Genomic DNA, 25,113 nt, shown 5'->3' with positions numbered 1-25,113 from the left:
TGAACATTGCTCTGCGGTCTCCTGGCTCTGCTTGGGACATTCTGCCCAGGGGGCCGCGGCCGCCAATGGAGATGGATGTTTGATGGCACTCCGGGAGGAGTGCCCTTGGAGGGGGGTTATGTCACGGTTTCCCCTTTAAGCAGTGCGGGAGAGCTTGTGAGCGCGCATGGACAAGCAAGGTGTGCGAGCACCTGCTTTTCCCTTGTTGACAATCGTGACATTTCGACACGTGCATTTGTTATGTTTCTGTTATGTCTCCTCCCTGTTCTGTCATTGGCTATTGTTTCACATGGGTCTGAATTACCCTCAGCCTTCAGCCATTAGGACGCTGATTATGTTTGTGTATATATACCGCGTGCCTCCCAGCACACCGCGCGGAATATTAGATAAGATATATTAGAGTAGATTAGTTTAGAGTCCTTTCCATAGTTAATCATAGTCATAGCCCATGTCATGTTTCATGTGTAGATTCATCTGTTTAGTTCACGCTGGTTTCTCCGCTCCCAGTTCATAGTCATAGCTTATGTTTCATGTTTTGTATCTCGACCTGTTTTCCGTGACCACGACATAGTTTCCTGCCTTGCCCCGTTTATGCCTGTTTGCCGATCGCCTGACCTCTTGCATGTATGTGGATTACGTTTTGGATCACGTTTTGTATTTACCTGCCTGTGTCTCAATAAAACTGTTAACCTGCGATTGCATCCGTCCTTATCTCTGTTGCGTCACGAAATGTGACAGTGGGCGGGGTTTAGAGAGAGAGAGAGAGAGAGGTGAATCTGAAACACGTGTGTATGGGCGGGGTTTAGAGAGAGAGAGAGAGAGAGAGAGAGAGAGAGAAAGAGGTGAAGCGATTTTAACATCATTACTGCTTTACCCCAGCGAATGGAATACATCTTGTGAAAACTTATCTTCTAGTTTCAACAATACGGGCGATTCTTTTAGCCAACACTTTAATATTTTTACCTCATAAGGATCTTTGTTTAGAAGTCATGTAATATACGCAATTCTTTTAAACATCACTTTTAAACATTTTTATCTCTTAAGAGTTATATTTTTTTTGGAAGACAAGTAATACGGATTCTTTTTAAACTGCTCTTTTGATTATTTTTACCTCCTAAACGGTTATGTTTAAAAGACACGTAATACAAGCAATTCTTTTAAACAGATTCGTTTTATTTATTTAATTTTTTTAAACGTTGTACCTCCTAAACTTTTTATTCAAATTCAAACTGGGGCTCCCAAAAAACGTAATCAACAATTGTTTTCATTTATTTCACAAACAAATATTCTACTCATATATGTACACATTCAAACATCATGCTTTTTCTAACAATGTGTTTGCACAAACGCCTGCCCAATATTAACCATTGATATGCTTTTTCAAACCTATTTCAACCCAAAAACCAGGCTCATTAACATAAATACCTTTATTGGGGGCTACTCACCCACACACCCCTCCACCACAGCCCAGACACACAGGGGCCAGATTGACTCATTGATACAGTCGATAGGGTTACCCCCACCCCAGTCATAAACTAGGTTACCTACAGAAATGTCGACCAGAGATTCGAATTCGGAGTTCGATGGAGTAGGATGCGAAGTAGGAGGCTCCTGCTGATTTCGATTAAAATTGTAATTAATTAGTGCTTTTCCGTCATACAATAGATTTTGACTTATTCTACTCCGTTTCCTTGTTTGCACTTTTAACTTTGTGGTACGTTAAAATGTCTGGAAAGAGCAAGAAAACCCGTGGTAGCATTCAGACACGACTGAGGCCAAGTGTGCACGCCACGAACGAGTCCCCTTCTTCCCCTGAATCCGCGTCGCGAGCAGTGACTTTGACTTCGCCGCACTCAGGCTTGAGTTGCTGGCTTCGTTGAGGAAGGATATTGCCAATATTTTTGAAAAGGAGCTCCAGGAGATTCTCAGGGATGCGCTGTCTATTATCCAGCTTGGCATGCAGGCCCTGAAAACACAGCTGGCTAGTGATAAAGTTGCTACCGAGGCTACCATGTCAACACTGAAAGGTACTGTTGTGGAAATGGAGCACGCTCTCTCCGGTTGTACCGATGACATAGCTCACATGAAGACTACTATCGAGTCTCTCACTTCGACCGTGACTCAATTAGAGAATAAATGTGAGGATTTGGAGTCGAGGTCACGGCGCAATAACGTTAGGATAGTCGGAGTTCCTGAGGGCGCTGACACATGTACAACTGCTGCTGTAACGGCCTTGTTAAAATAGGCGTTTGGTCTGGAGAAGGAGCCGCTTTTGGACCGGTCCCACCGGACCCTTCAGCCGAAGCCCAAGCCTGGTGAACAACCACGAGCTATTGTGTGCAGATTCCACTATCACAGTGACTGTGTGGACATTTTATGCCATGCGAGAGAGGTTCAGCGGATTAAAGTGAGGGATTTGATTTGATCTCCGTTTTCCCTGACTACACAGCCAAGATAGCCAGGGCCCGGGCCGCATTTATCTTCAGCGTCAACTTCGTGGTATTGAGGGCGCTCGCTATGGAATACTTCCTCCAGCTCGGCTTCGCATTACATATAACGGTGTTCAGAAGGACTTTATTTCAGCGGAGGAAGCAGGAGACTATGTTCAACTCTTGATATCGGGGTGAACTGCATCACCTATACAGTGGCGTCTTTTTCGCTCTTCTTTTATTTTTATTTTTTGCACTCAGCCTTCCAGCTCTACGGTATTCGGATTTTTATTGAAGATATCGTCGTTGCATTACTTCGCCTAGATTTTGTGGACTCACTCCTCTTAAATCTACTTTGGTATTAATGTGGTTCTCTGTTTTGAGGCCCTGACTGGGTTAGAGTTTCTGTTTATTTAATTTTATTAGTGTTTTTTCCTCGGCTTTACGTCCTACACTGTTATATTATTTGTTACAAGTCTTTAAAAGTTAAGGACATTATATTTGTTATTGTGTGCAGACTGTTTATCAGACTTGAAGTCAGTAGGGGCTTTTTCTCTTACTGGAACTTTTTGTCTTGGTAATTTTTTTGGTTAGTTCAGCTTACTCTCCGAGTTGTTTTCACATTGTGGACAACTTTTGGTTATTGTGGGAAACACTGCTGTCTCATTTGTTTTATGGAGACTTTGGGGGTGTGTGTGTTAGTGGGACTGTGAGAGTAAACAAAACATGCCAATGCTTTGAAGGATGTGAACTGGAACAGAGTAATGTTAGTCAATTGCGAATCTGTTTTTAGAGGATTTAAACCTAACATGGTGAACAAATTATATTATAGAACTCAGGCAGTTTTATTGGGGTTATCTCATACAGTGTGACAAGTAATAATCTGGAAAGGCCTTTGCAATATCACAGTCTAAAACTGGATTTAAAGAGAAGCAAATCAGTAAATGAATCACATGTAAATTTACCACATGTAAATGAATCACATGAAAATGAATTACATGTAAATGAATCATATGAAAATGAATAAATAAATTAAAAGATAAAAAAAAAAGAAAGAAAGAAAGAAATGTCGGCCAGGGAAGCACAAAGGGTCATAAAAAAAAAAGAAAGAAAGAAAGAAATGTCGGCCAGGGAAGCACAAAGGGTCATAAATCAGCACACACTACTTTGATCGACAGTTTGACAGAAAGTGTATGATATAACTACTTATGGCTAACTGAGTGAAGTTAGTTTGTAACATTTGGTCCAGAACTTCCTGTTGGGTTTCCTGGCTGAGACGGCCCATTGTTTTATGGTTCTATTTTGTGGGTCATATATGCTGCTTGTGCATTGAGGTCCTACAGTTTTGTCTGTAATATTCATTTTATAGTCATTTTGCCTTTTCTCTTGAAGTGTGCCAATAATTCTGGAGTTGATTTTATATGTATTATACTATATGTATTACGTGAATACTTGTGTATTCTGTGTTAACCGCACAATTTATTTATTATAATTGTTTAAACATGATCTGCAAACTTTCTATTTAACAAACAATTTTACTGTCATTTTCAGGTGCTAGAGTATCACTATCCAAAGGACACAGTCCCTGACTATGCTTCTATATTGGTGCCAAATGTGGACAATACGCGGACTGTCTTCCTTTTGCAAACAATCATGAAACAGGGCAAAGCAGTTTTGCTGATCGGTGAACAGGGCACTGGCAAGACTGTTATGATTAAGGTATGTCTTTGCATTGAACTGTTTAGCATTTTGTAAATACAATATGTTCCCCCACTTCACGGTTTCTGTTCTGCTAAATGCGGTTCACACATTAATATTTTAATATCATTTGGACTAAGCTTAATAACTGCATTTAGGATTTTTATTTTGGATACAGAAGCAGTTCTTGGCTCCATTATGTTTATCCCTCTCACTGCATCACAAGTATAAGTTTCAATTCAGGTGTTGAATTCCACTAGAATTATTTTGGAGCCACTTAAAAAAAGGTCTACCTAATTCATACAGTATAATACTTTTGTCATACCTTTTTTTTTTTGGAGACAGGAAAGAAAAATAATTTTATATTTAGCATTCTTGTAAACACATTTTGTCTATTTTGTTGTAACCTTAATTACATTTAATTTGCCATTTTTTTATTGCAGTAATTAGTAATCATATTACTAATTAAATATTAGTTTAGGATAAATTTGTTTGTTTACTTTTATATTCAAAATGCATTACCTTTTCTGCAGGGCTATACCAGCAACTATAACCCTGAAATGCACCTGAGTAAGAGCATGAACTTCTCCTCAGCCACTCTCCCTAGCATGTTTCAGCAAACCATTGAGAGCTACATAGATAAGCGAATGGGCACAACATATGGACCACCTGCAGGAAAAAAAATGACAGTTTTCATTGATGATATAAACATGCCAGTAATCAATGAGTGGGGAGACCAGGTAAGCTAGTCACTTTTTCTGAAAATTCCTTATTAGTATAATGCAAATAAGAATTACAGATACAGTTTTTAGTCTTTACTGATTCCACACCCACTCCACCTTAGCCATGGAAAGAAGGGGTACTGGAGGTGCTGCAACCCCCCTTTTGGTGCTGTAGTATCACATTGAAATAGCTATCAGAGAGAATATTGCTTAGGAAAAAAGTAGCTAATTAGACATTACAGAACTGTAAAGCCATTAATGATAGCAAATGTTTGTTAATATAAAAATGCAATGGTCTGTTGATAAATCTTTATTTTGTAGTCACATGACCTTACTGCCATAGCTATACTTCTACCACTATATGTACCAAATTATGCATGTTCATTGTGATATTTTGGACAGGTAACCCAGAGCAAAAGGTCACCTGTGAAGCATGCATTAAGAAAACATTTAATTTTTAATACTTCCGCCGCAGTGTGCATTTCATTTGAAGACTGGGATTTGGCAATATGTATTAGTGTGCTGTTTAGGGCTTAGGGTGCATTTGAAAAAGCCTTTGCTTTCTAAGAAGAACATTAAAACAAGACTACAGTTTTTCAATGAGCATATATGCAAAGACCAGGCCTTTTGGAATAATTTGCTCTGGACAGATGAATCAAAGTTAGAGTTGTTTGGCTACAGTAACAGTAGACATGTTTGGTGCTGACCAAAGACAGCTTTTCAGGAGAAGCACCTCATCATTATGGAATTGCCTAGTCAAAAGCTGGATTTGAATCCCATTGAAATGTTGGGGGGGGGGGCAGTTGTGAATTGCGAATCCACCAGGGAAGTGTAAAGTGTGAAGAGAAAGGCCAACAGCAAAGAATCAGAAAAAATCAGGGACAATCAGAAAACAGGGACAAAAAGCCAGGTCGAAAACCACAGCGCAGACAGACCCATCGTTGCTGAGGTAAGGCAGGAAGATGAGGTGGAAAATCCTGTAGAGGAGTGCGACCTGTATTGTGAGCACCAAGAAGACACACCCACCTAAGGAGACCTTAGTAGAATACTGGAGAGATCACTGCGAGGGGGTGTGGAGGCTAGTCTCAACCTGTTTGGAGAAATTCTCTAAGAGTAAGTGTAAAGTCAGGTTGGGCGTTATTACCACCAAGAAAACAACTGCTCTGAGGCAAAACGGGAGGTTAGAGAGAGAGATCAAACAACTGGTGCATCGTTGATAAACACTCCAAAGTAACTGGAGGAAGGCAATACCAGGCGAGAAGGTCTCACAGTGCTGTGGAAGGACATCAAGCAAAGGCTTGCCAGCCTGTGGAGGGCTGAGTGCATCCAAAAGTGCAAGAAGAGGAAGGAGAAGGAATGAGCCAACTTTTACAAGAATCTTTTCAAGCATGCCAGGCAGCTATTAGAGGAAGCAAAGAGTGGGAATCTAGAAACAACCAGGGAGGAGCTGGAAAAATACATAGAAGGCAGTACAATGACCGAGCAAGGAATGAGCCATTAGGTTTGCCAGGGTACGTGCCTTGTCCAGCCCTATCCGTGTCGCAGTTTAACATCTTTCCCCCCAACCTCAGCGAAATCAGAGAGGTGTTAAGAAAGGCCAGATCATCAGCAGCTCCAGGCCCCAAAGGATACCCTAAATCCTCTACAAGAATTGCCCAGCAGTGCTGAAGGTGCTGTGGATCTTCATGCAAGCCACCTGAAAAAAGCATTCCATCCCATCGGAGTAGTGAAGAGCGGTGGTGGTATTCATCCCGAAGGAAAAGGACTCTAGAGTGATCAGCTAATTCAGGAGCATACCTTGCTCAATGTCGAAGGAAAGATCTTCTCTGTTTCAACACAGAGAACAACCAATTCTCATAACTCATCTGTGATTTGGGAGCAGATCCACCTGGCCAAATGAGAAAAGAAAGATCTGCCCATCGTTTGGCTTGACCTTGTGAATGCATATGGATCAGTGCCACATCAGCTTATCAATTATGCCACCGAGTTCTTCCACATGCCTGAAAATATCAGAGGCCTGTTTCACGAAGCTGGTTTAGGTGGTTACGCAGGTAAGTTTGAGTTTAGTTAGGTTTTTCAGTTTTTCAGAAATAATTTTTAGGGACAGACACAATCCTGGATTTCTATTACATTACATTACATGAAATATGTTGGGGTTATAAATTCTCAATCCAGTTATTCTCATTGTGAGCCTTTAAAAGTAAATGTATACATTTACACAATAAGCAATTTTCCCGATTTTTGGCAGCCACAACAGTGATTTTTTGCAGTTAGTTTAGATTTAAAGTCTGCATATTTTCACATAATAATTTCTTGGTTTTCAACCGGAAGGTGTTTCTCTTCAACAGCTGCTTTTTACCATGTTAAATGCTATTGGCTGTTTGCTACAAACGTTTGGCTTTTATGTGCATGCGCATGCTGAGTAAACCTCGATTTAGAGTTAAAACCTGGGTTGATAAGTTGATAACCAGCATCCTGTTGACTTATTAACCCGGGTTGGATTTGTTTGGTTTTGTCAATTCAAAACGTATTCTGCAACTCTGAGATTGTTCAACTCACTTCATGAAACAGACCTCAGGAGCCTGGTCTCCAATTACTTCAAGGACCTGCAGATGGGCTTTGCCCTCGAGGACTTCACTACCGGATGGCAGGCGTTCGAGGTAGGAATTGCCATGGGATGCTCAATCTCACCCATCTTGTTTGTGGCTGCCTTTGAGTTAATACTCATTGGAGCAAGACAGACCACCCCCAAGAAGCTACATGGATGATGTGACTATCCTCCTGCCAATAGCACCATGTACAACAAGGCTGCTAAAAAGGATGGATGAACTTATGTCCTGGGCAAGGATGAAGATCAACCCTGCTAAGTCTCGAAGTCTTGCACTCAATAAAAGGGTTAGGAATGACAACACCCACTGCTGGCTGAACAGTCCATCTAAAGCCTTGGGAGACAATCACAGCTGAGCTCTCTGATAAGCACAGACCGTTCTGATGGTCTCTCAAGGATTGACCAAAGCCAGCTTCCAGGAAAGTACAAAGTGTGGTTCTATCAGAGAATAATGTGGCTGTTGAAGTTGTGTGCAATCCCCTTATCCACAGTAAGCAAGATGGATGGGAAAGTCAACTCCTTCATCTGAAAGTGGCTGGGCTTACCACAATGCCAATCTGAAACTGGTCTGTTTCGGAAGAACGTCTTACAGCTACTGCTGCAATCCATCTGCATGGGTTACAAGCAGGAGAAGACCAGGCAAGTGTTGGAGCTGAGGGAGTCCACTGACCAGGCAGCATGGAGTACAAATGTTCAGGTCCACACGGGCCACACATGGAAAACTCATGCTGAACATGCTGATCTGGCAATTACCAGGCTGCAACACAAAGAGATCATTGGCAGAGTTCAGAGAGGAAGGACAGGCCTTGGGTGGGAAGAAGTTCGGCGGGTGTGGTCCAAGGCCAGAAGGAAAGAGAGGAAGGATCTGGTAGTGTCTGAGGTGACAAGGATGGAGGACAAGCACTGTAAGATATGGGAGTAATTGGAGCAAATCCACGGAAGGCCCTGAAAGACCTAGCTGAAGAGGCAGGGAAAAACAGCTTTTGGCTCTGGGTGAGGAGAAAGGAGTGTTGGGGTAGTAACACCGTTGGGTCTAGTTGCAGGGGATGGCATGGAGACGTCCCTGACGCTGCTCCACCACCAGCAGCTGTTCTGGTATTAAAGGAGCAAAACGTTGTTGAGTGGTGGTACCCGGCTGATGATCCTGCAGCTGACCTATGCCATATGGATCCACTGGCAGTGAGCATGCATTAATGGTCCAGTGGGGCTTGTCAAAGGGAAGCAGTGACTAGGAAGTGAACAGCCTTAGTCACTGGGAAGGTCTGTATGGCTCTAATTGTGTTAGGTAAGCATGTCTGAGTGGTATTAGTTGCAGAGGAAACCATATGGAACCAGTGGCACTGAGCATGCATTAATGGTGCCAGTGGGGCTTGTTACAGCCTTAGTCTCGGAAGGTCTGCATGGTTTTAATAGCGGTAGGCATAGTGGAAAGGCTGAAGGAAGAGTGGTAATCCTATTGGCACTGAAGGAAGTGCGACAGGCAGTAATGCTATAGCAGGCCAACATCTACCTGTGTAATCAACACAGGGCATAATAGTCCAAATGAATGCACACTGTAACTGATTAAAACTTATACACATCAATTTGTGTGATCAACCTTGTTGTTGATAATAATGGGAACTATTAAAATAAAATTTAGCCAACATAACACAAGGCTGTTTTTCTTGTTATATTGACAGTTATGGCTAAATTGCAATGAATTAGCTAGCTAGATACAATATATATGGAGTGTCGTTAGCTAGATTACACTATCTTATCCTACCTCCTGAGTATGTTTTATATTTTTTACTGACCCTCTCTGCTCAGCAATGCAAAATAGTCTGCTGGGAAGGAGTTCTCTCCATCTTCAAAGCAACCTGTGTCCTCTCCCAGTCAAATGACACAAATCAAGCATCGTGTTGTGAGGCAATAGTTGGGTGATACCAACTTGCTCAACGGAGGGGAGGCTTTTAGTTATTTTTATTACAAAAAATAATAAAAAGTTATTTTTGAGTTATTATGACAAACTCACAATCGATTCGGAACCCCAATAATGTTACAAAATAAATTACTTCTACATATGTTTCAGTTGATCATTGTATAAATATTAGGGGGTTGTAATTGCTAGTTCTGATTATTGGGGAGTTACCTCCCCCATCCCCCTTGGAAACTATGCCCCTGTATGTCAATCATAAACGTAATTACTGTAAAATACTGTTTCATTTTTATTATTTGTTATGTTTGACATTTTTATTATTTGTTAAAAAAATTATTGAGAAAGAAAACATACTTCCTGTCACATAGAAACAATACCATTCTCATTTTTTGTTATACATACATATACACACATACATACATCCATAGTGTAGAAAAGAAAAACAAACTTAAAGAGTACATTCTGTTACAGAACGAGACTTGGGATCGGAAGCAAGTGCAGATTAAAGTCTTTATTTACAAACACAAAGTCAATGAACTTGAAACGTAGTCTTAAACATGAAGCGAGATTCGAGGCCAAAACAGGAAACTGGATTCAAGGCATGAAACAAAAACAGGACATGAGAACACGACCGCTTAGCATCAAGGTAGCTAACACATACATAGCATACTAAACCATATCTACATCTAATACTGCGCGAATTGCACAGCAACACGAGGGGTTTAAATAACAAACATAATCACACTTAAATACAGACAACTGTAACCAATAACGACACACCCTCGAACATCAACCAATACCTGAACAGGAGGAGAACCAAAACCAAAACAAAGGCACGTGTCCATAGGAAACAGTCCTCATTACGTAATCTTGTGCACGCGTGCGCCCTCCGGCTCTCCATGCACGTTGCAGTCGCATCGCCATCTGCGGGGGAGATCGTGACACAATCATCTAAACAACCCCCAACAAGCTTTCCCAAGCCTATTCAGGAGGCGCAGAGGGGAAATTAGGAAAACATCTAGAAACAAAATTTTGAATTTTAAAATAACGAAACAGATGCGTCACAGGGAGGTCATAAGTAAGTGACAGATTGGCAACGCTATCAAAGACCCCATCGGCATATAGATTTTTTAATTGTTTAATGCCCTTGTCATACCACACTGAAAATATAGAGTCCAAACACGATGGACCCACATTCCAAGGATTCATTGAACACAGATAAAAGCAATGGTGCTAATTTTCCAATAAACGTTTTAAAAAATTTAATTGGAAACCCGTCCAGGGCAGGGGCTTTGTTAGGTTGCATAGTTTTAATTGAATTTAATATTTCTTCAAGAGAGAGTGGGGAGTCCAGTTGCTTGGCAGTATTAGAATCAATAACAGGGTTACAAAGGTTTTGAAGAAATGCATTCAATTTAGTATTGTCTGCAGGAAATTCAGATTTATAAAGTGAAGAGGAAAAATGATTTAAAAGTAGCATTAATTTCCATGGGCCCTGTAGTGACAATATTATGTGTTTTTAATACTATGTATGAGACGGGAAATGGCCTGTTGTCATAGCTGATGTGCCAGTAAATGACTTTGCCTGTGACCATGTTCACAGTATGAACCACGAGTACAAAACAGCAAGTGTTCCGCCTCTTTAGTTGAAATAAGATTAAATTCTGCTTGTAAGTTGAGACGCTGTTTAAGAAGTTTTGGAGAAGGGTTCAGTGCATATATTTGATCGAGATTACTGATCACAGATGTGAGTTCATTAAGCCTAGCAGTGTGCCTTGTATTAGAGAGAGCGGAGTAAGAAATAATCTGCCCTCTGATATAGGATTTAAGAGTCTCCCATAATAATGAGTAAGAAGTGGAGTCATTCTGATTGAAGAAAAGAAAGTCTTCAATTGAAGTTGAAATGAGCTCACAGAATTCATTGTCTACCAAAAGAAGAGAGTTAAATCTCCAAGGTGGTGGGCTACGTTTATAAATAGAAAGTTGAATATCTAATTGTAGAGGCGCACGGTCAAAAATTACAATACCCAAATAGTCAGAAGAAACTACACAAGAATTAAGAGTACTGTCTATAAAAAAAATAATCAATCCTCAAATAGGAATGATGCACCTGGGAGAAGAAAGAAAACTTTTTAAGAGAGGGGTTACGGGATCTCCGTGGATCAACGGGACTGTTCTGACACATAAAATCGGAAAATGTTTTAGACATAGCAGATTGATTCAGAGTACGGGGATTAGACCGATTCGAGTTTGGGTCAAAAACACAGTTTAAATCCCATCCGAAAGTCAACAGGTGAGTATTTAAAAAGGGAAGGTTGCTCAACATCTATTAGCATATTCCACATCAAAGTTCGGAGCATATACATTTACCAACAAAACTTGTCTTTGCATTAGGGTACCAGCAACTATAATATATCTACCATTCACATCAACAATAATGTTAGTGGACGAAAACGGTAACTTTTTGCCAATTAAAATAGCGACCCCTCTTGCCTTCAAATTAAAGTTTGAATGGAAGACTTGACTCACCCAAGGGCAGTGTAACCTATGATGATCTTAATACATAGGTGAGTCTCCTGCAAAAATACTATATCAGAGTTTAAATGTTTCAAATGTGTAAAAACCTTAGATCTCTTGACAGGATTACCCATAACTCTGAGGTTCCAACTAATAAATCTTAGATGTGTGCCTGTCCCAGCTGTGCTGGGATCCATACTACTATTAAATAAAGTAAATCACAGGGATACAAATAGCTAATTAGAGCCGAAGTGGTACCCCCTCCCCCAACAAACCCCTAAACCCACACACACCCAAAGTCTCCATTTAACAAAAGTACAAAGGAGACAGCAGTGTTTCCCACAGTAACCAAAAGTTGTCCACAATGTGAAAACAACTCTGAGAGTAAGCTGAACTAACCAAAAATTTTTTTTACAAAAGAAGCTCCAGTAAGAGAAAAAAGGCCCCTACTGTCTTCAAGTCTGAAAAACAGTCTATAATAATGTAATAATGTAATTTTATACCAGAATAAAGCACATGGCTAATCCAAACGCATAAACTAAGAGTAGTGCAAGGTCAAATGTGCAAACGTGCAATGACTAATATGTGTCATGTCACAGCAAACCAGTGACTACATTTCCCATCCTGCACTGTGGCCTACAAACATGGCCGCCATGGACTACACTTCCCAGAACATTCACATTCGTGCTAATCATGCACACCTGCATCAATTTCATTGCACTCACAACCACAATATAAAAGGACTGTTTGAACACAAAGGCTTCCGTAGTATTGCATAATAATCATAGTCAAGAAACGATAAACGAGGTCAGAGAACATGAAACGAAACGAGAACAAAGGACAACCGCTGGGTAAGTGAGTTCACTTACCCAGCGGTTGTCCTTTGTTCTCGTTTCGTTTCATGTTTTCTGACCTCGTTTATCGTTTCTTGACTATGATTATTTTGCCTCGCACTATTTATGCCTGTTTGCCGATCACCTGACCTTTTGCATGTTTTTGGATTACTGATTTGGATTTGTCTGCCTTTGTCTCCTTTAATATAACTGTTTAACTGCACATGCATCTGTCCTAATCTCCATTACGTGAGTATCGTGACAGAATACTACGCCCTAACATGGATGCAGCAGGAAAGCATGGAGAGCATCACGGCAGTATACATGGGGATGTCTGGCCACCTTTCCCCAATGGACTGTCGTCAACCTCCCGGAGGAGAATTGTGGAGGGTGTGACTACACGAGGCAGTTCTTGTTCCACAGCCAGATGTACTTCTCAAGCCTAGTGCACCCCAAGCTGGACAATAGACTGTGGCTTGGGTTCATGGTGTCCCGGTTTTATGGCCTGGCCCGTGACTGGGCGGAGCATCTGTCCCATACAGGGTCCAGTGCCCTCCATAATGTGACGCAGTTTGTGTAACTATTCTTGGAGGAGTTTGTGCATCCAGGGCAGAGCAAGGACCTGAATCAACTGAGGGGAGTCAGTGTGATGAACAAGTCTGACCTGCCATTCCACACCTATTACGAGTGGATTGACAGGGCAGCCTCCACAGCTCAGCATCAGGCTCTGGTCGACAGGGCAGTGGTGGAGGTGACACCGACCTGCACGGCCGAGGGCTGCTGCAAAGAGGCCAAGCTACAGTGTCCCACATGCAGGAGATGTGGGATCCAGGGATCATATTTCTGCTCTCAGGGATGCTTCAGGAGCAGCTAGCATACTCACAAACGGCTCCACAAGAGAGCATCCCCAGAGCTCAAACCTGAGACCCATGAGGTGGTCTCACCTGCCGAGCTCCAGCCGGAGGTCAACGTGGCGACCTCAGAGCTCCAGCTCGAGACCTACAAGGTGGTCTCACCTGCTGAGCTTCAACCAGAGGTCAACGTGGCGACCTTATCTCCAGAGCTCGAACCTGAGACCCATGAGGTGGCCTCATCTGCCGAGTCCCAGCCGGAGGTCAACGTGGCGACCTCAGAGCTCCAGCTCGAGACCTACAAGGTGGTCTCACCTGCTGAGCTCCAACCAGAGGTCAACGAGGTGACCTCAGCCCCAGAGTTTCAGCCTGATACTCATGAGGAGGTCTCAGCTCCAGAGCTCCAGCATAAAGTCAAGTTCATGTCCGAGGTCGAAGAGACGACCTCTCAAGCCAAGTTCTTGTCCGAGGTCGAAGAGACGGCCAACCCAAGCTCTGCTCACGCCAAGTTCTTGTCCGAGGTCGAAGAGACGGCCTCTCAAGCCAAGTTCCATTCTGAGGTCGAAGAGACGGCCTCTCATGCCAAGTTCGTGTCCGAGGTCAAAGAGACGGCCTCCCAAGAGACGTTACTGTCCCAGGTCGAAGAGGTGGCCAACCCAAGCTCTGCTCGCGCCAAGTTCCTGTCCCAGGTCGAAGAGAAGGCCAACCCAAGCTCTGCTCATGCCAAGTTCCTGTCCCAGGTCGAAGCCGACGTCACGAACAACCAAGTTCTTCTCAGGCCTTTTGAATATGGATTGTTATTAATTCATATTAACATTGACTGAATTCTAAAAATAACCTCCTGTTAGGCTCACATTCACTCACCACAAACAAAAGCACTTCTACTTTATCATTGAACAACAAACTGGTAATATACAATATAAACTTTTTTTTATGATATTAACTCATATTAACATTAACTGTATATGAAACATACTACTCTACAAATATATTTTTCTGTGCAATATATACCTTTTTTTGTCAAGTCATCTTCATTTAAATCTTTCAACAGTGTACTGGCGCTTTAATTCAGCACGAGCAGCGTGGCAACAAAAAAAAATTAGACTCACTGCTGCAACGTTGTGTAAAAGTCGTGTAAAAGTGTAAAAGCACTCATTCATTAACATGCATGCCGAAAAAAATACGCTCTGCTCTGCTGCAGCATACGGTGTAAAATATTAGCAGTGCAAAGCTTACAAACTGCAGTTTTGTCGTCATTGTCACCCAATCCCACACAAGAGACATCTTCTTTACACACAGCACGAATTCAGTGTGTTTTTCCACCCTCTTTTGATTGACAGGATATAATCGGCCCTGATCATCGGATGTTTTTAAACTATCAGCCGATGGCTGATAGCGTGAAAAATTGCCTTTATCAGCCGATACCGATTATAGGCCGATACATCGGTGCATCTCTAAAAAAGTCCAAACAAGTATTCAGAAGTCAACCAGTCACAATGCAGAATTCAACCAGTTACAAATCATCTCAGAAACTAGAATTAAAAAGAATCAAAGCTCCAAATGTACTTTTCCAGATATAGTGAATATTTTATCAAATAAATGTTTTCAGATGCTATGTATTCATTAGATATTCTTAATTTTTGTGCGCTTCCCTCAGATCACTAATGAAATAGTCCGTCAATTGATGGAGCAGGGAGGCTTTTACAGTCTGGAGCGACGTGGGACGTTCATCAGTGTAGTGGATCTGCAGCTAATAGCAGCTATGATCCACCCTGGAGGGGGGCGCAATGACATCCCACAGCGTCTTAAGCGCCAATTCTGTGTGTTCAACTGTACTCTTCCATCCAACTCCTCTATAGATAAGATCTTCCACACACTGGCATCTGGATATTTCTGCCCAGAAAGGGGTTTTACAGAGAGAGTATGCTTCCTTGCTACAGCACTTGTCCCCACTATAAGAAAAGTGTGGCAAACTGTTAAAACCAAGGTGACACAAAGAATAGTTTGTTTGTTTGTTTGTTTTTTATTGATGTACTCCATCAGTTGTATTTCCATACCACTTGTTTGCTAAGCATATGCATTAATGATATATCAAAGAATAGTTTGAACATAGGAGTTTTATTTTATTTATTTTTTTGAGCCAATACATTTTTTTCTCACATCAGAATTTGATTGGCTACCAGCTCCGGGAAAACATTTAAATAACTCAAATATATGCTTGCCTCCTTTTTTTACTTCACTTCAATCTTGTACAATACAAATTTCTGTTTTGTTTTTCTTAAAATGTACCAATTATTTTTTAAGAATGTATATTTCAACTATAAAAATGAACATATTATACATATAGAAAATAAACACACATTTATTCTGTACCACTGATTAAATCACTCTTTTTAGATATTGCCATCTCCTGCAAAGTTCCACTATATCTTTAATTTACGGGACCTGAGTAGAATATGGCAAGGTATACTGACTATAAGAGCAGAAGTGTGCAAAGAACAAGAGCTCTTACTCTCTCTCTTCCGCCATGAGTGCACACGAGTTATAGCAGACCGCTTCATTGATCAGAATGATAGGGAGATCTTTGACAGCATTTTGGAAAGGGTAGGTTATATTTATACATTTTATCTATTTTGGGTTAAAATATTAACTACTTTGCTCCTTTTCATTTTGTATGCTCTGGATTAATGTTTTGTCTGAATTTTTTGGTGAAACTAACTTTAACAGTTTTGCTTCATTGATATGGTAGCAATATGCAAGTATGATTTGTCATCTCTGGAATGTTCAGATTGTGGTAGAAGACCATGGACCAGGTTCATTGGAGCAAAGACTGTGGGAAGAATATTTTGTGGATTTCCTTAGAGATGCTCCTGAGATGATGGGAGATGAACCTGAAGACACTGAGGCTTTGATTCCAAAGATGTATGAACCTGTTCCCTCCTTCTCAGCCCTGTCAGAGCGCCTTGCTCTGTTTTTGCAACAGTACAATGAGTCTATGAGAGGTGCTCCAATGGACCTAGTCTTCTTTAAGGTCAGTTTGAAGTGAGGCTTTTTTTTCAATAATGCCACCTATCAAGGAAGAAATTAAAATGCTTTTCCCCCCTCTACCTCGTTGTTTTCCCCCAGTTATCACTTATGAAATGTGTATCTGTGTGTAAATCTCCTATCTTATCTAATAATTTTGTTGTTCTTAAGTAAATTATTATATATATACTGGTGATGACAATCTTTCATATCTTCAATCATTCTTCCTGTCTGAATAGGATGCAATGATTCACCTAGTGAAGATATCACGCATAATTCGCACTCCTCAAGGCAATGCTCTGTTAGTAGGTGTGGGAGGATCAGGAAAGCAGAGTCTCACACGATTGGCCTCCTTTATCGCTGGTTATCAGAGCTTCCAGATCACCCTCACACGGTAAGCATTTGTATAATTATTTTTTTTAATTATCTAAAATTTATTTAAAAAACATTTACATAACAATTTCAGATACCCTTTTCTTTGATACCTAATTAATCTTTGATACTTATTCAGTAGACTGCAGATGTTGAGCAAGCATGTGAAGATCAGCACATCATTATCATGAATATACACAACAATAAACACTTTTCATATATATGCAATATAATGTGACAAATGAGGTAAAATATACAAGTGTGATAAATATTTACAATTTCCTAATTTTTTACAGAACCTACAATGTGAGTAATCTCATGGAGGACCTGAAGACCTTGTACAGAATTGCCGGAGTGGAAGGCAAGGGTGTTACCTTTATCTTTACTGACAGTGACATTAAGGATGAGTCCTTTCTTGAATACATGAATAATGTTGTGGCCTGTGGTGAGGTCTCCAATCTGTTTGCTCGAGATGAAGTTGATGAAATCACTCAGTATCTGATCCCCTTCATGAAGAATCACCATCCTCGCAGTCCTCTGACCACTGACAACTTGTACAACTACTTTCTATATAGAGTACGCAATAACCTCCATATCATTCTTTGTTTCTCTCCTGTTGGGGAGAAACTTCGTTCTCGTGCTATGCGGTTCCCCGGTCTGATCTCTGGATGCACTGTGGACTGGTTCCAAAGATGGCCAAAAGATGCTTTGGTAGCTGTGGCTCAGCATTTCCTGGCCAGCTATCCTTTTCAGTGTTCTGAGAACGTGAAAAAAAACGTGATCAGCACAATGGGAACATTTCAGGATTTGGTGGCACAGATCTGTATTGAGTATTTTCAACGCTACAGACGGCAGACCTACGTAACACCCAAATCATACTTGTCTTTTATTAAAGGATACCAGAGCATTTACCATGGGAAGATTTCAAATGTGGGAATGCTGGCAAAACGGATGAACACAGGTATGCATTTCTGTGTAAAATTGATAAATTACAGAAAAACTATAAGCACCTGGTTTTGATAGTATAAGTAGCTGAATGAATAAGTGTACCTATTATTATTCTAACTGAGAAAATGTTTACTATTAAATGGTTAAAATACACAAATATCTACTGCAGGTCTTGATAGGTTAATGGAAGCAGAGCAAGCTATTTGCCAACTTTCCAATGTCTTGGCTGTGAAAGAACAGGAGCTAGAAGTGGCATCTCATAAAGCAGATGTAGTCCTACAAGAGGTGACTGTCAAAGCACAAGCAGCTGAGAAGGTTAAGACCCAGGTACAGAAAGTAAAGGACAAGGCCCAAGCTATTGTGGATGAAATAGCTGGGGATAAAAAAGTAGCTGAGGCAAAACTGGAAGCTGCAAAACCTGCCTTAGATGCTGCAGAGGCTGCACTACAAGTAAGTGATTGAATGGGAGCATTGACCTGGCAAAAAAAGGAACAGAGGATGAATAATTTCACTATAATTTAATGGTGTCTAAACAAATAATATATGACAGCACACTACATATTATTTGTTATACATTTAAAGTTTCCTCCACAATTAAACACAAAAAAATAAATAAAAACCAGCCTACTATGCACTGTATGACCCATGATATCTACCTCATTTAGACCTTTTGTTTTGATGCTGCAGTGATGTGTAAATAACATCACTTGTAGTCTATACAAAGCAATCATAAAATTAAAATACATTATCTTGTCTGCATCTGGGAGCATGGAGATAACATGTCAATCATATGTCAGCACTTTAAAAAGACCACAGTGGTCCTTGAAAGTTTGTGAAACCTTTAGAATTTTCTGTATTTCTGCATAAATATGACCTGAAACATCGTCACATTTTCACACCAGTCCTAACAGTAGATAAAGAGAACCCAATTAAACAAATGAGACAAAACTATTATACTTGATCATTTATTTATTGAGGAAAATTATCCAATATTACATATCTGTGAATAGTAAAAGTATATGAACCTTTGCGTTCAGTATCTGGTGTGACCTTGTGCAGCAACTAATTTCTGGTAACTGTTGATCGTTCCTGCATGTTGGCTTCGAGGAATTTTAGCTCATTCCTCAGTATAAAATGGCTTCAACTCTGGGATGTTGGGGGGTTTCCTCACATGACCTGCTTGCTTCAGGTCTTTCCACAATATTTATACTGGATTAAGGTCAGGACTTTGACTTAGTTATTCCAAAACATTTTTATTCTTCTTTAAGTATGCTTTGGTAGAATGACTTGTGTGCTTGGGGTCATTGTCTTGCTGCATGACCCACATTCTCTTGAGATTCTGTTCATTAACAGATGTCCTAACATTTTCCTGTTATTTCACTTTCCTGATATTTCACTTTTCCTTTTCGCTGGTGTAATTCAGAATTCACTGTTCCATCAATAATCCTGGCCCAAATGCCACAAAACAGGGCCAAACCATGACACAAATGAACTGCTAATCCAAGAGGTTCACATACTTTTGACACTCACCCATATTTTTGTCTCATTTGTTTAATTGGGTTATCATTGTCTATGTTTAGGATGTGTCTGAAAATCTTTACATGAATCTTGTCATATTTATGCAGAAATATAGAAAATTGTAAACTTTAGAATCACAAACTTTCAGGCCTGACTGTATTCCCATATTCACACTAAAATGCAAAAACAACCTTTTCAAATGTATCCACTTTGGATAACAGATTTTAAAAGATACATTTTCAGTTTAGATGCAAAGGTAATTCTGGAGACCTTTTCCTCTGTTTTTATACTCATTCTGTTCCTAGAATATATTCAAATAAATTTGGTTCAGTTTTAATTATATAGTGTTTTTAACAATGTATTTTGTCACAAAGCAGCAAATGTACAATAGATGATTACAATGTTTGTTTGCCTGATTATCTGACAAATTTATCTGATAAATTTATTTGAAATTTTTTTATGCACAGACTTTCTGTAAAGCTGCTTTGTGACAATGTCCATTGTTATAAGCATTAGATAGTTAAAATTTAATTGAATTGAAATCAAATGGACTAATCTTTGATCTGTCTTCTGGTCTTGAAAATACTGTGCTCATTTTGTTTGACCCTGAGGTGTCTATCAAAATTAAGTTTTGGATTGTGGACTCCATCTAAATAATTCTTACACCACCTCCAACTCCTGTAAATTGCAGTAAAACTGATGAGCACAGAGAACAGTGTTTTTATTTTTATTTCTTCAAAGATCAAGAAAGAAAGAAAGTGTGGTATATTAGGAGCTGTACTGTGAGCTTTCACAACTGACTACTTATAATTGTCCTAACAAATTGTCAGCTTCTTTACAATTGAACGTTACCAGATAGTAATTAAAATAATACAGCAAATAACATTTATGCATTTAATTACACTTTGTTTAGTAAAGGAGAATGTTTTACCAGTTCTCTCTGGTAAAGTTATGAATGTATCCTATGAGTTAGGATGAGTTTAATTGTTTAGTCACATGTGTTTTACTTATTGTTGTCAGACAATAAAGCCGGCAGACATTGCAACAGTGCGTAAATTGGGGAAGCCTCCACATCTGATCATGCGAATCATGGACTGCGTGCTGCTGCTGTTTCAGCGCCGGATTGATACTGTCACCATGGACACTGAGAGGCCCTGTCTCAGACCATCTTGGACTGAAGCCCTCAAACTCATGAACAACTCAGCCTTTCTCAGCATGCTTCTCAATTTTAATAAGGTCTGTTTGCACACTGAGGGTTGTGTTCAAAAACATTATTTGGTCACGCAAATTAAAAATATACTATATACAATCCCGATTCCAAAAAAAGTTGGGACGCTGTGTAAAATGTAAATAAAAACAATGCAATGATTTTCAAATCTCATGAACCCATATATTATTAACAATAGAACACAGAAAACATATCAAATGTTTAAACTGAGTAAATAAAAAATAAGGTAATTTTGAATTTGGCCACAACACGTTTCAAGAATGTTTGGACGCGGGCAAGAAAAAGCTGGAAAAGTAAGTGTTACTAAAAAGAAACAGCTGGAGGTTAATTGGCAAAAGGTCAGTAATATGATTGGGTATAAAAAGAGTATCTTAGAGAGGCAGAGTCTTTCAGAAGTAAAGCTGGGCAGAGGTTCACCAAGCTGCGAAAAACTGCATCTACAATTTGTGGAACAATTTCAGAATTCCTCAAAGTAAAATTGAGAAGACTATAAATATATCACCAAATACAGTACATAATATCATCAAAATATTCTGAGAATCCGGAGAAATCTCTGTGGGCAAGGGACAAGGGTGAAAATCAATATAGCATTCCCGTGATCCTTGGGCCCTCAGGCAGCACTGCATTAAAAGCAGGCATGATTCTGTAATGGAAATCACTGTAAGAGCTCAGAAACACCTCCAGAACTCATTCTCTGTGAACACATTTCGCCGTGCCATCCACAAATGCTGGTTAAAGCTCTATCATGCAAAGAAGAAGCCATATGTGAACCTGATCCAGAAACACCGCCGTCTTCTATGGGCCAAGTTCATTTAAAATGGACTGAGGCAAAGTGGAAAACTCTTCTCTGGTCACAAGAATTGAAATTTGAATTTCTTTTTGGAAACCATGGAAGTCGCACCCTTTAAACTAAAGAAGACTAAAGAGGAGAGGGACCATTCAGCTTTTTATCAGTGCTCAGTTAAAAAACCTGCATCTCTGACCAACTTTTTTGAGACGTTATGGCCATCAAATTCGAAATGTTCTTATTTTTTCCTTAAAATTATACATTCCCTCAGTTTAAACATTTTATATGTTTTCTATGTTATATTGTGAATAACATATGGGTTTATGAGATTTGCAAATCATTGCATTCTGTTTTCATTTACATTTTACACAGCGTCCCAACTTTTTGGAATTTGGGTTGTAGTTTCAGGTTGTACTAATAGTAAATACACTCTATGAACAGAGTATCTGTATGCTAATTAGCTATCTATACACCTGAAAGCTATACTCAATCCTCCATTTCTTTCCATGTCACATCCTTTTTTGTCCTGTCATGACATACAGTGCATCCGGAAAGTATTCACAGCGCTTCACTTTTCCCACATTTTGTTATGTTACAGCCTTATTCCAAAATGGATTAAATTCATTATTTTCCTCAAAATTCTACAAACAATACCCCATAATGACAACGTGAAAGAAGTTTGTTTGAAATCTTTGCAAATGTATTAAAAATAAAAAACAAAAAAAGCACATGTACATAAGTATTCACAGCCTTTGCCATGACACTCAAAATTGAGCTCAGGTGCATCCTGTTTCCACTGATCATCCCTGAGATGTTTCTACAACTTGATTGGAGTGTACAACTTGATTTACCTGTGGTAAATTCAATGAATTTAATCCATTTTGGAATGAGACTGTAACATAACAAAATGTGGAAAAAGTGCAGCACTGTGAATACTTTCTGGATGCACTGTACTGTATATCAGATTAGTGCTTTTACCACAGTCTCTTTCAGTTGTTGTTTGTTTCTTGAGGTCTCCCTCAGTCTTCTATTCTGGAGGTGAAATTCATGATCACTTGTGTTAAGGTCTGGTGATTGACATGTCCAGTCTAAAACTTTCTACCCCCCCCCCCCCCAAAGTCCTTTGTAGAGTTGACAGTGTGTTTTGGATCATTGTCTTACTGTATGATAAAGTTCTTCCCGAATAATTTGGTTGCATTTCTCTGTAAATTGCCAGACAAAATGTTCCTGTAAACTTCTGAATTGATTTTGCTACAACCATCATGAGTTACATCATCAATAAAGAGTAGTTAGCCTGTTCCAGAAGCAGCCTGACAGATTAGCACATAAGAGGCACCAAACTACACTACCCATCAGCCACTGCACGTCACATGACCACTTCCCATGTCCTGTTTATTCATGCACACCTGTTTCTTCTTTCACGTTAATTAGCTACACTATTTAAGTTCTAGTTTTTCTGTATGTGTTTATCAAGCTTCTGTTTGCATTGCATCTGTATATTGCTTTCCTACCAGGGAGCTTGGGTCAGGGCCACTCAGCAATGGCTTGATGCCATGCGCCCTCTCCAAATTTTTTTGTGGGGGCATGGCATACTTGACCCAACCAAAACCGTCCTACTCTGCTAAGACGTCACTCTGCCTCCCTGCTTGGCTGAGGTCATTGTGCTGCCTTCCTGCTCAGCTGAGGACATCACTCTGTCTCCCTGCTCCGTGAGGATGTCATTCTGTCTCCTTGCTCCACTGAAAATGTCACTCCTCCCCTCTGCTTCGTGCCATAAATTGCTCCCCCTTCTTGCTTCATGGAAGACATCGCTCCCCCCTCTTGCTTCATGGAGGATGTCGCTCCCCATCTAGCTTAGTGCAGAACATCGCCCCTCCTCTGGCCCTTCCTTGAACTTCACTCCCCCTGCTGGCTTTGTGGTGGCCGTCATTCCACAATCGTATTCTGCCTCAGATGTCGCACCACCCCTCAGATATCCAGAGATCACTTCATCTCATAACCTGAGAGAGGATGTCGTGTCTCCTGCTTGCTCCATGAGGGGGATGGGGGTGGTGGGATGTATTCTGTCAGGTTAGCACCTCAGAGGCACCAATCTACAGTACCCATCAGCCACTGCATGTCCCATGACCACGTCACATGTTCTATTTGTTCATCCACACCACATTGCTTTTCCTACCTTTGTTTTATTGTTTCAGGTTTATTTACTTTGTTAGCCATTTATTTTGCACTACTCTAAATAAAAGTCCACATTTGCATCCACCTTCGCCTCCATAACATGACCCAGCCTTGTAAGCCTAAGCCATGACATTACCTCTGCCTTGGTTCACAGATGAGCTTGTATGTTTTGGATAATGAGCAGATCCTTTCTTTCTCCACACTTTGGTCTTTCCATCACTTCTTTGTATCTAAGAACTTTTGTGGCTCCTCTCTGTATTATGTTCCAATCTGGCTTTCTGATTCGGACTGCTGACGAGTGCTTTCTGTCTTTATATTTCTGGTCTTGAAGTCTTCTTCAAATAGTGGATTGTGATAACTACACCCCTGCCCTGTGGAGGTTATTGATGTCACTGACTGTTGTTTTTGGGGTTTTCTTCACAGCTCTCACAATTTTTTGTCATCAACTGTTACTGTTTTCCTTGGCCGACCCATTCAATGTCTGTTGCAATGTTTGTGCGATGCCGCGGATTGAGATTCCCTTCAAAATGGCTTTTCTCCCATAGACAGCTTTCTGGTCTTCATTTTGGCTTATCCTTTTTAACAACAAATGCTTTCTTTACAGGTGAAACTGAAACTGAAACCAAGAGTAGATGTTCAGAGCTATTTATTGTTTAAACAAGCAATCTAACAGGACACACCTGGATAACAAGAAACACCTGTCAGTTACCTGACAGTTCCAATATTTTTGCTCGCCTACAAATTGGGTGGGCTGATACAAAATGTGCTATGTTTTATGTCATTGCACACATCTACATGTAAATACCAGGACATAAAGGCTGAAATTCTAAACTCTCTTTTCATACACATCTGTCTTCAGACTATAGCAAAAAGAATTGAATTGGCCTTTCCGTTCCTGTAGTTTTGGAGAGGACTGTATCTAAATACTCTGGATGATTTAGGGTAAAAAAAAATGTCTTCAACCTGGTTGGACATTACAGTTATTACAATTATTTAATAATTAATTTAAAAAACAAATACAAACATTTGTTCATTGCACATGTTTTTATCATTCGGTAATACAGTTTTGGTTTTACTAAATGAACAGTGGGAATTATTTAGCAACCATGAAACCATTTCACATACTAACTTCCAGTTAGCAGAGCCGTATTTATCTTTTTAAAATGTTTTACCCCTGTATCACTAGCTCATAAAATCTCAGGATGTGTAGATGTTATGCTTATGGCCTACTTTAGCATTACCATGCAAATATTGCATCTCAATATTACAACTTTTGCACTGATTTGGAATATAGCTTCATAAATGCTAAAGGCCTTATAGGAAACTCTAAAAACATTCTTAGGACAATTTTCAGTACAGTAAACCAGACATATTAATACAAAGATGACATGATTTACTAAAACATGAATGCATATATAAACAATTATATAAGTAATAGTTAAGTCAAGAAAAGCATTGATATTTAATAGATTAACATCTTTTGAGTAG

At 40.0% G+C, this 25,113-nt stretch overlaps 1 protein-coding gene across 1 annotated transcript in view; it reads left to right on the top strand.

Annotated features, from left to right (window-relative positions):
* dnah5l (dynein, axonemal, heavy chain 5 like) overlaps positions 1-25,113 on the top strand; it is a 311,233-nt gene that overhangs the window by 198,434 nt on the left and 87,686 nt on the right. The window contains exons 53-61 of the mRNA XM_053621829.1: positions 3,981-4,148; positions 4,661-4,867; positions 15,231-15,560; positions 15,971-16,177; positions 16,362-16,604; positions 16,837-16,991; positions 17,266-17,930; positions 18,087-18,367; positions 20,456-20,671. Of these exons, the coding sequence (XP_053477804.1) occupies positions 3,981-4,148; positions 4,661-4,867; positions 15,231-15,560; positions 15,971-16,177; positions 16,362-16,604; positions 16,837-16,991; positions 17,266-17,930; positions 18,087-18,367; positions 20,456-20,671 (2,472 nt within the window). The remainder of the gene's footprint in view (positions 1-3,980; positions 4,149-4,660; positions 4,868-15,230; positions 15,561-15,970; positions 16,178-16,361; positions 16,605-16,836; positions 16,992-17,265; positions 17,931-18,086; positions 18,368-20,455; positions 20,672-25,113) is intronic.

This window comes from Ictalurus furcatus, chromosome 1 (assembly GCF_023375685.1).
Source record: "Ictalurus furcatus strain D&B chromosome 1, Billie_1.0, whole genome shotgun sequence".
Taxonomy (NCBI): Eukaryota; Metazoa; Chordata; class Actinopteri; order Siluriformes; family Ictaluridae; genus Ictalurus; species Ictalurus furcatus.
This window is presented reverse-complemented; position numbering and strand designations above follow the sequence as displayed.